Here is a 12,145-nt window from a genome sequence, read left to right on the forward strand (position 1 = left end):
TGAAAATACTGCTATCGTCTGGAACAATGGAGAGTTTTTCAAGTTTTTTCCTTCTAGTTCCCCTGACTCTCATTCTCAGAAGATGCAGACACTGGCTGGGTTCAAAAATCAGAATTAGTAGTTCCTCTGTCATTACTACTTTATTTGTGATTATTACTTTGTTGTGTCTATTACTTGATTCCCTATGATGTGGAGATGCTGGCATTGGACTGGGGTGGGCACAGTAAAAAGTCTCACACTACCGGGTTAAAGTCCAACAGGTTTATTTGGAATCATGAGCTTCCAGAGCGCTGCTCCTTCATCAGGTGAGTGATGAAGGAGCAGCACTCCAAAAGCTCATGATGCCAAATAAACCTGTTAGACTTTAACTTGGTGTTGTGAGACTTGATTCCCTATGACAGTAGTATCATTACTAAAAATCCGCCGCAACAGTTAACACAGAAATCTGAGGGCATTGTCATCACAGCCTTTCAAACCATTAATAATAGAATCATCAGATATTCGGTTGTAATTCTCTCTATGAAAATCTCTCTGGCAAAATAAATATGGCTTCTCCACAGTAGAAAGGAAATCATTCACTCATCAATCCAAGCTCAGAATGCATGGGGATATTGCTGGTAAGTGTCCAGGACAAATTGCTATTTGTAAGATGAAGGTACATCAGCAGCAGGAGTTAGTGAAGAGGGTGATGGTAATAACTAGGCAAACTGACTCAGCAGGAAAGCTGCTCTAAAGGAGATTCCATAGGATCCACCCAAAACACAATCATTGGCACCAGTACGACAGATTCCAGTTAAACCTGACTGGTGTCGGTGCAGGTTCAATGAGTTAAATGGCCTCCTTCTGCAGTGTAGGTATGAAAATACTGCTATCTTCTGGAACAATGGAGAGTTTTTCAAGTTTTTTCCTTCTGACCCTGACGTGAGTATGGCCAAAGATACCACACACCATAGGAAAGCCTTTCCCTCATCCCTCATAGCAAGTAAGAACTCATCCATCCTACATGATGAGGTTTTCTGTCACAAGGATGTGATGTGTATCACAAAGATGGTTAAAACCTTTTTTAGTTACATGGATTACATACATTGTTGTTGGATCATAGCTTGGTATATTTCTGTTTTGAGTCCTCGATATTATATCCAGGTTGTGTATCTCACCAGGCTTCCACACCCCATCATTACTCTACAGACTCATGGCCAGTTTCTTCAGAATCTCCAACAAATCTTCACATTCCCCCTGCTACAGACAGTGGAAAAGATGGATCCTGCCCATCTCAACACCTCCAGGGAGAAACTCCCACACAGTACACTAACTGTTCAATGTGAAATGAAGTAATGTTAAAAACATTGTTATAAAATGAGGCCAGGTGGCAAATTGGGAAGGTACATTTGATGTTCCAGATAGATTGGGGAAAAGCAAAACTTATCTTAGCAAATTGGAAATGAGGGAAGGAAACACACCATGAAGGCCAGTGAAAAGGTCAGGAAACTGGATGGAGAATAAACGCAATGAAGTTACTGTGAAAATCCCCTAATCACCACACTCCACCGCTTGTTCGGGTACACTAAGGGAGAATTTAGCATGGCCAATGCACCAAACCAGCACATCTTTTTGGACTGTGGGAGGAAACCGGAGCACCCGGAGGAAACCCAAGCAGAAAAGGGGAGAACATGCAGATTCTGCAAACAGTGACCCTGATTTTATCAACAGGGACAAGATGTGGATGGTAGTCATGATCCTGGACTGTGCCCACGCAGATTGTCTTTCTGAGCTCCAGACAGGTGATAAACACTCTGGTGTCGATTTTGTCTTGCCATCCTATGTCTCAAAACAAAGCTGGATTATTTCACATTTATTCAAAATATTAAACTGTAGCAAAGTTAAAGTGGTGATTCAGAAAGAAAATTTGACTCTCTGAACAAACATGGTTCAATCCTGGATATGATTAAAAGCAGCAGTGACAGCTGAAGCCAATCTCTGCAGTCACTTGTGAACTTGCTGCTGTCAACACAGGTTAGAAGAATGGATGAATACTTTCCCACACATGGAGCCAGTGAATGACCTCTGCAGTGTCAATTAATTGGTGTTTCAGCACTTCACATCTGCTTTTAACTTTCTTCTCACATTCAGATCATTTAAAATGTCTTCTCACATTCAGATCATTTAAAATGACTCTTTTCAGTGTGAACAAGTTGATGTTCAGTGAGACAGTATGACTGAGCGAATCCCAGATTAGGGTTTGGAATACACGGCCTGAGAGTGTGATGGAGGCAGGTTCAGTTGATGCATTCAAAAGGGAATTAAGAATGTTCCCAATTGTGGGGGAGTCCAAACGTAGGGGTCGTAGTTTGAGGACAAGGGGTAAACCTTTTCGGACTGAGGTGAGGAGAAATTTCTTCACCCAGAGGGTGGTGAATGTGTGGAATTCCTGATCACAGAATGTAGTTGAGGCCAAAATGTTGTCTGATTTCAAGAAGAAATTAGATATAGCTCTCGGGGCCAAAGGCATCAAGGGATGTGGCGGGGGCGGGGGGGGGGGGGGGGGGGGTGGAGGTTAGATCAGGATATTGAATTCGATGATCAGCCATGATCAAATTGAATGGCACAGTAGGTTCGAAGGGCTGAATGGTCTACTCCTGCTTCTAGTTTCTATGTTATCTGAAAAGGAAGAATGTGCAGGATTACAGGGAGAAGGCGGGAGAATGGAATTAGGCGAGTTGTTCATTCGGAGAGCTGGTGCACACATGATGGGCCAAATGGCCTCCTTCTGCATCAAAACTATTTGGTGATTCTGGTGAAATCCTTAAAAACTGTAATTGCTGGAACAAAACTCAGCAGGTTCAGCAGCATCTGTGCAGAGAGAGAGAAACAGAGTTAACATTTCAGGCCAGTGACCTTTCCTGTGAACTGGGGAAAGCCAGAAATGTAACAGGTTTGGAGAAAGGGGCGGGTGGGACAGGGACTAAAGGAAGGGTGGAAGACAGGAGAGATTGAATGAGAGAAAAGTGAATCACCCCCAGAGCCAAAGGGAATGGAGATGGAGCGAGAGAAGAAAGAGGGAAACAGAAGCTGTGCCTGGAGCAGGGGGGCTGCCGACTGAAAGAAAGAAAAGTGAAACAATCAAAGAAAAAGAAACAGAACGGGCTGAGAGTTTACTCTCTGAAACTGTTGGACTGAATGTTGGGTCCAGAAGGCTGTAAAGTGTGGAGGGGATGGGTCAGTGGGAGGATCTTCTCCTGGACCTGCTGCAGACCCTGGTTAGAACAGTAATCCAGGATGGGTGGGGCTGAAGGGGATGGCGGGGGTCACTCTGACAGATCTTCTGTGGTCTTGTCTGTGCCCAGGTGACCCTGGAGAGGGAGATTCTATCGGGGGTTTGTTGCTGATTAGTTTGATTTAATCACAAGTTTGGGGAAACGAGAGGAAAGAATGTTCCAGAGAAACTGGAATTGTCTATTCTGAATTTCTATCCTGCACTGATAGTGACACTGACACTGTCAACTCTTTTTACAGGGGATTAGAAGGGGAGGATTTACTGATAGAAAACTCAGATCAAACATCTGACAGTCACTCATTTCATCAGGACCTGAATTTCACAGACGTTTGGCACAGAAGGCCATTTGGCCCATCATGTCTGTGTCTGCTCCCCAAGTGAGCATTAAGGCATAGTGCCATTCTCCTGCCTTTTCTCCATGCTAGTGAATTTCATAAGCTATCCAGCTCTTGGCTCCCCCAAGAGACCAAATGAAGATTTTCGGAGTCTAAAATTGCCCTTTATTCAAGTTAAAGCAGGGCAAACTGGTTTCCACACACATGGCGACAGACTGCCAGAACAAAGGAATACTATTGCAATCATACCTTTAGGATCAACTACAGGTAATTAACATACACAGATTGAAATTGTACACTGATTTAAAGGTACTCACTATCCAATCACAACTAATAGTTCTGATTACTTCATTTGTTTCCCACAGTGATGTTTAACCAATTACAGCAACTCTCCCCTTGCCTAATTGAAATATCCAATTATCAACAGGGCACGTACACATAGCTACATCATCAATAAACACATGTCTATGGTCCTTGACGATCTGGCACCCTGAGTGCTGACATATGACTTCTATCAAAACACTGCAGTCTTGGGCTGTTATCTGAAAGCAGTGATGTTGTAGTTACAGCCTCTTGTGGCCTATCAAAGCCCCCTTGTCTATTGTTTGTGCAGCTGTGCCTTGCAGCTCCAGCAGTTTCCCAGGAACTTTGCTGCATTGAATGATTTTTAACCCTTTCACCATCTATTAGTCCAGTGGACCTTCTCCGAACCATTTCTTACGCATTTACATCCTTTCTTAAATAAGGAGACCAATAATACTCCAGGTGTGACCTCACCAGTGTTCTGTATAACCGAAGAATAACATCCCTTCTTTTGTAATTAATTCTCCTCACAATAAACAATAACATTCTATTAACTTTCCTGATTACTTGCTGTACCTGCCTTTTCTGATTCATGCACAAGGACACCCAGATCCCTCTAAATCTCTCACTGTTTAGACAATATTCTTTGTATTTATACTTCCTGCCAAAATGGACAATTTCGCATTTACCCACATTATACTACATTTGCCAGTTCTTTGCCCACTCACTTAACCTATGTCCCTTTGTAGCCTCCTCACATCCTCTTCACAACTTATTTTACTAATTATTTTATATCATCAGCAAATTTAGCAACCATACATTCAGTACCTTCATCCAAGTCATTGAAATAAATGGTAAAAAGATTCCAGCATTGAACCCAGTGGCACACCGCTCATCACATCCAGCCAACTAGAAAAATTCCTCTTTATGCCAACTCTCTTCTTCCTGTTAGTCATAGAGTTATACAACACAGAAAAAGGCCATTCGACCCATCATTTCTATGCTGGTCAAAGACAAATCATCAAACTATTCTAATCCCATTTCCCAGAACTTGGACCGTTGCCTTGCATGTCTTGGTATCGCAAATGCACTTCTAAATAAGCAACAAAGAAAATTACAGCACAGGAATAGGCGCCTCAGCCCTCCAAGCCTGCACCGACCATGTTGCCTCACTGAACTAAAACCCCCTACCCTTCTGGGGGTCATATCCCTCTCTTCCCATCCTATTCATGTATTTGTCCAGATGCCCCTTAAAAGTCACTATCATATCTGCTTCCACTATCTCCCCTGGCAGCGAGTTCCAGGCACCCACCACCCTCTGAGTAAAAGAACTTGCCTCGTACATCTCCTTTAAACCTTGCCCCTCGCACCTTAAACCTATGCTCCCGAGTAATTTGACTCTTCCACCCTGGGAAACTAACTATCCACTCTGTCAATGCCCCTACTAATCTTGTAGACTTCTATCAGATCGCCCCTCAACCTCTGTCTTTCCAGTGAGAACAAACCAAGTTTCTCCAACCTCTCCTCATAGCTAATGCCCTCCATACCAGGCAACATCCTGGTAAATCTTTTCTGTACCCTCTCCAAAGCTGCCACATCTTTCTGGTAGCGTGGCGACCAGAATTGAACACTAGATTTCAAGTGCGGTGTAACTAAGGTTCTATAAAGCTGCAACATGACTTGCCAATTTTTAAACTCAACACCCCAGCCGATGAAGGCAAGCATGCCCTGTGCCTTCTTGACTACTTTCTCCACCTGCATTGCCACTTTCAGTGACCTGTGTACCTGTACACCCAGATCCCTCTGCCTAGCAATACTCTTACGGTTTCTGCCATTTATTGTATATTTCCTGTCTTTATTAGACCTTCCAAAATGCATTACCTCACATTTGTCCAGATTAAACTCCACCTGCCATCTCTCTGCCCAAGTCTCCAACCGATGTATATCCTGCTGTATCCCCTGATGGTCCTCATCACTATCCGCAATTCCACCAACCTTTGTGTCGACCGCAAACTTATCAAACCAGTTACATTTTCCTCCAAATCATTGATATATATTACAAACAGCAAAGGTCCCAGCACTGATCCCTGAGGAACGCCACTGGTCACAGCCCTCCATTCAGAAACGCACTCTTCCACTGCTACCCTCTGTCTTCTTTGACCAAGCCAGTTTTGTATCCATCTTGCCAGCTCACCTCTGATCCCATGCGACTTCACCTTCTGCACAAGTCTGCCATGAGGGACCTTGTCAAAGGCCTTACTGAAGTCCATGTGGACAACATCCACTGCCCTACCCTCATCAACCATCTTCGTCACTTCCTCCAAAAACTCGATCAAGTTAGTGAGACATGACCTCCCCTTCACAAAACCATGTTGCCTCTCACTAATACATCCACTTATTTCCAAGTGGGAGTAAATCCTGTCTCGAAGAATACTGCCCAATAATTTCCCTATCACTGAAGCAAGGCTCACTGGCCTGTAATTACCTGATTATTCTTGCTACCCTTCTTAGACAAAGGAACAACATTGGCTATTCTCCAATCCTCTGGGACCTCCCTGTAAAAAGTCTCACAACACCAGGTTAAAGTCCAACAGGTTTATTTGGTAGCAAAAGCCACTAGCTTTCGGAGCGCTCGCTGCTCCTTCGTCAGGTGAGTGGGAGATGTGTTCACAAACAGGGCATATAAAGACACAAACTCAATTTACAAAATAACGGTTGGAATGCAAGTCTTTACAGGTAATCAAGTCTCAAAGGTACAGACAATGTGAGTGGAGAGAGCGTTAAGCACAGGTTAAAGAGATGTGTATTGTCTCCAGACAGGACAGTTAGTGTGATTTTGCAAGCCCAGGTAAGTCGTGGGGGTTACAGATAGTGTGACATGAACCCAAGATCCCGGTTGAGGCCGTCCTCATGTGTGTGGAACTTACCAAGCATTCTCCAACGCTTGGTAAGCGTTCCCCAAGGCGGCCTTCACGACACACGACAACACAGAGTCGCTGAGCAGAGACTGATAGCCAAGTTCGCACACAAGAGGACTAACTGTCCTGGCTGGAGACAATACATATCTCTTGAACCTGTGCTTAGCCCTCTCTCCACTCACATTGTCTGTACCTTTAAGACTTGATTACCTGTAAAGACTCGCATTCCAACCATTATTTTGTAAATTGTGTCTTTATATGCCCTGTTTGTGAACAGAACTCCCACTTACCTGATGAAGGAGCAGCACTGCGAAAGCTAGTGGCTTTTGTTACCAAATAAACCTGTTGGACTTTAACTTGGTGTTGTGAGACTTATTGTGTTTACCCCAATCCAACACTGGCATCTCCACATTTTGGAAATATATCGCCGTTCCTTCACAGTCGCTGGGTCAAAATCCTGGAATTCCCTCCCTATCAGCAGGGTGGATGTACCTGCACAACATGGACGGCAGTGGGTTCAGGTCCCATACATCACAAAGGTGGACACTCCTGCGCCCCCTACAAACATGGCGATCGCACCCTGCTGCACATTGCCCCTTACAAAGATGCCGGCCGCACATGCGCACTGATAGACATTGCCACCAACAGATTGGCGGCCGTCAGCCCAGGCCCAACACGACAAGTTGCGCCTCCAATTTGGTACCAACAGGGCGCCCGAGAAGTTATTTTCCGAAGTTTGGGTTGAACAACATGTTTACGAAGCCTCTCCACCCACCCGCCACATTCATCGCTCTCCGCGCGCCGCCCTCTACCTTGAACTGATCTCGGCTCCGAGTTAAAACCGTCCGTCCACCGCCATTACCCACACTGCGCATGCTTCAGACCCCTCCCCTATTCACTCTGGTTGGAGGACCAGCCGCTCCTGCTCGGTCCCCCAGCCCCGCCCCCTTTTCCTAGTGGTCCAGAGCTGCCGTCAATCAGTCCCCGGGCATTGTGACGTTGGGCATGCGCAGTGCGGCTCATGTCCAGGGACAGGCGCTTGTTTGTCTGATCTTCAGGCGGGAAGGAGGCGGATAAGCGGAGGCAGCGTTAGGGGCAGTGGGTGGGAGGGGAGGCTCCACACACCCAGTGGAGGCTTCAACACCCCCAATAAGGAACTAGCGGCACCGCCTCAACACCCAACACAACGGCAGCTGCAGCGCTTCCTCCCGGGGCCAGGCCCCACTGGACAAATGTGGCTTCAGGAAGGAAATGCAGCAATGGGTTTGATTTGATTTATTGTCACATGTATTGGGATACAGTGAAAAGTATCGTTTCTTGCGCGGTATACAGATAAGTCATACTGTTCATAGAGTACATAGGGGAGTAGGAAAGGAGAGAGTGCAGAATATAGTGTTTCAGTTACAGAAAGGGTGAAGAGAAAGATCAGCTTAATATGAGGTAGGTCCATTCAAAAGGAGCAGGCTTTGGAGAGGGTACAGAAAAGATTTACCAGGATGTTGCCTGGTGTGGAGGACATTAGCTATGAGGAGAGGTTGGAGAAACTTGGTTTGTTCTCACTGGAACAACGGAGGTTGAGGGGTGAACTGATAGAATTCTACAAGATTATGAGGGGCGTGGACAGAGTGGATAGTCAGAAGCTTTTTCCCAGGATGGAAGAGTCAATTACTAGGGGGCATAGGTTTAAGGTGTGAGGGGCGAGGTTTAATGGAGATGTTTGAGGCAAGTTTTTTACACAGTCATAGTCATAGAGGTTTACAGCATGGAAACAGGTCCTTTGGCCAACTTGTCCATTAAGAAGTCTCACAACACCAGGTTAAAGTCCAACAGGTTTATTTGGTAGCAAATACCTGGTATTTGCTACCAAATAAACCTGTTGGACTTTAACCTGGTGTTGTGAGACTTCTTACTGTGCTTACCCCAGTCCAACGCTGGCATCACAACTTGTCCATGCCACCCTTTTTTAAAAAACTTCTAAGCTAATCCCAATTGCCCGCATTTGGCCCATATCCCTCTATGCCCATTGTGCCCATGTAACTATCTAAATGCTTTTTAAAAGACAAAATTGTACCGGCCTCTACTCATAAGTCTGGCAGCTTGTTCCAGACACTCACCACCCTCTGTGTGAAAAAATTGCCCCTCTGGACACTTTTGTATCTCTCCCCTCTCTCCTTAAACCTATGCCCTCTAGTTTTAGACTCCCCTACCTTTGGGGAAAGATATTGACTATCGAGCTGATCTGTGCCCCTCATTGTTTTATAGACCTCTACAAGATCAACCCTCAGCCTCCGACGCTCCAGAGAAAAAAGTCCCAGTCTATCCAGTCTCTCCTTATAACTCAATCCATCAAGTCCTGGTCGCATCCTAGTAAATCTTTTCTGCACTCTTTCTAGTTTAATAATATCCTTTCTATAATAGGGTGACCAGAATTACACACAGTATTCCAAGTGTGGCCTTACCAATGTCTTGTACAACTTCAACAAAACATTCCAACTCCTGTATTCAGTGTTCTGACCGATGAAACCAAGCATGCCGAATCCCTTCTTCACCACTCTGTCCATCTGTGACTCAATTTTCAAGGAGCTATGAACATGTACCCCAAGATCTCTTTGTTCTGTAACTCTCCCCAACGCCCTACCATTAACTGAGTAAGTCCTGCCCTGGTTCAATCTACCAAAATGCATCACCTCGCATTTGTCTAAATTAAACTCCACCCGCAAGTGGTTCTGATGTTACAGAAAAATAACTTGGCAATAATAGTCAATTACAGCAAATCAGAAACCAGGAATGTTTCTAATCCTTCATTGACGGACATATTTGCCAATTAAATCTGAGCTTTTTGCCCTTTCGCATTCGATGAAAAATTGACTGCTGCTAATCCTTTATTTGCATAGCATATCCCCATATCTCGCCTTTGGTATTTGCTATGGAGAAATCTGGTCTTGCTCACCCTCTGATGAAGGCCGAAAAGCAGAATGTTCTGGGGCCTACGTCGGTGAAGATTAGCCTGTTCATGCTGAAATAGCAGACACTGACTCCTTTGAAGGTCTGCAAGCCGATAAACATTTTCACTCGCTGTTGAAGAGAAGGCAGGAAACTTTAATCTGAGCATTTCCACATAGTCAGCCCTGCTTCGTGCATGTGTTAGAGTGGGCCAAGGCTGAGGCAGCTGTCCTATATATATTTATAGAGAGAGAATAGACTAACATTTGAGTCTGGATGACCCTTTGTCAGAACTCTGATGAAGGGCCATCCAGACTTTAAATGTTGGCTCCATTCTCTCTCCACAGATGCTGTCAGACCTGCTGACATTTTCCAGCATTCTCTGTTTTTGTTTCAGATTCCAGCATCCGCAATATTTTGCTTTTATATGTATTTATATATCCAAATGTGCTATGTTAACAAAATGGACAGTTACTAACCGAAGTATAAAGCATTATGTGATTTAGCTGACTTGACCATAATCCTATAGTTATTCAGTCATTAAAGACACAGTCATGGAGCATTAAACTTGCTGAGCAGGGCCCCTTGTATCAACACACAGGCAGCTGCTTTGTGAGACTGCGAGCAGAACAGACAAGTCAGAGATAAGAGTGTCTTGAGAAGAGAGATTCATTGTGAAGGATCAGGGACAGTTGATAAGATGTAGGAATTCTATGATTCTAATGAACATTCTTTCCTCTCTCATTCCCCAACAGCTGTAAATCTCCATCCCACACACTCTCCCTCCATTCTCACTCTGCTGTATCTAATATTCACCCTCCCAATTCTCCTGAAGGTGCTGATTGAGGCTGATTGACAGATCCATGCTCACTGCTTCCTCTCCACCACACACAAATCATAAGAAACAGGAGCTGCAGTTGGATATTCAGCCCATCGAACTGCCTCAACCATTCATTGAGAATTGGCTGATCTACCGCAGCATCATTTCCCACGCTATCCCCCAGATAGAGAGAGAATAGAGCCAATGTTTCGAGTCTGGAGAGAGGAAAGAATGTTCCATAGAAACTAGAATTGTGTGTTCTGAATTTCTATCCTGCACTGACACTGATGATCTCTGTAAACTTGTTTTACAGGATACTGAAAGAGGAATCACAGGCCGAAATCTCAAACGTCACATCTAGATCTGACAGTCATATTCCTTGGGACCTGAATATTATCGGCCTTTGTATCTTGAAGGAGAAATTGTTGTCTGGGCTGTCAGTTTGAAAAGATTTCAAATGTCAGTGTGACTGGAAAAGCAGCAACACACTGCCACACTAGAGTGAGAGTGTTCCAGTGCCCTGACTAAAGAGCTTTAACCAGTTACACAGCCTGAATAAATATCACACCATTCACAGCGGGGAGAGACTGTACCCGTGTTCTGTGTGTGGACAAGGCTTCAACTGATTGTCCACCCAAGAGAGAGGCAAGGACACCTGCACCATGGAGAAACCATGGAAATGTGCGGACTGTGGGAAGAGATACGGAGCCCCTTCAGAGCTGGCAGCTCATCGGCGCAGCCACACTGGGGAGAAGCCATTCATCTGCTCTCAGTGTGAGAAGGGATTCAGTCAGTTATCCAACCTGCAGAGACACCAGCGAGTTCACACTGGGGAGAGACTGTTCACCTGCTCTCAGTGTGAGAAGGGATTCAGTCAGTTATCTGGCCTGCAGGCACACCAGCGAGTTCACACTGGGGAGAGGCCCTTCACCTGCTCTCAGTGTGGGAAGGGATTCACTGATTTATCCACCCTGCTGACACACCAGCGAGTTCACACTGGGGAGAGACCGTTCACCTGCCCTCAGTGTGGGAAAGGGTTCAGTCGATTATCTAACCTGCAGATGCACCTGCGTGTTCACACTGGGGAGAGGCCGTTCACCTGCTCTCAGTGTGAGAAGGGATTCAGTCAGTTATCCAGCTTGCTGACACACCAGCGAGTTCACACTGGGGAGAGGCCATTCACCTGCTCTCAGTGTGGGAAGGGATTCACTGATTTATCCACCCTGCGTAGACACCAGCGAGTTCACACTGGGGAGAGGCCGTTCACCTGCTCTCAGTGTGGGAAGGGGTTCAGTCAATTATCTGACCTGCAGATACACCAGCGAGTTCACACTGGGGAGAGGCCGTTCACCTGCTCTCAGTGTGGGAAGGGATTCAAAGTTTCATCCCGGCTGCTGAGACACCAAAAAGTTCATGAATGATTCCAGGGGTTGGATTCTGCTGTTATTGTTTCTGCTCTCAATTACACCCAGGACTGCATTTTGTTCATTCTCACAGTTGGTCAATGGGGAGGGGCGGAGGGTTTCTTTCTGCTGGACTGGCCGGTCTCATG

At 45.4% G+C, this 12,145-nt stretch overlaps 1 protein-coding gene across 1 annotated transcript in view; it reads left to right on the forward strand.

Annotated features, from left to right (window-relative positions):
* Positions 1–12,145, forward strand: part of LOC144487083 (uncharacterized) — a 62,672-nt gene that overhangs the window by 36,641 nt on the left and 13,886 nt on the right. Inside the window, exon 4 of the mRNA XM_078205140.1 lies at positions 11,505–11,935. Coding sequence (XP_078061266.1) covers positions 11,505–11,935 — 431 coding nt within the window. The remainder of the gene's footprint in view (positions 1–11,504; positions 11,936–12,145) is intronic.

The sequence above is a fragment of the Mustelus asterias genome, unplaced genomic scaffold (assembly GCF_964213995.1).
Source record: "Mustelus asterias unplaced genomic scaffold, sMusAst1.hap1.1 HAP1_SCAFFOLD_586, whole genome shotgun sequence".
NCBI classification, from domain to species: Eukaryota; Metazoa; Chordata; class Chondrichthyes; order Carcharhiniformes; family Triakidae; genus Mustelus; species Mustelus asterias.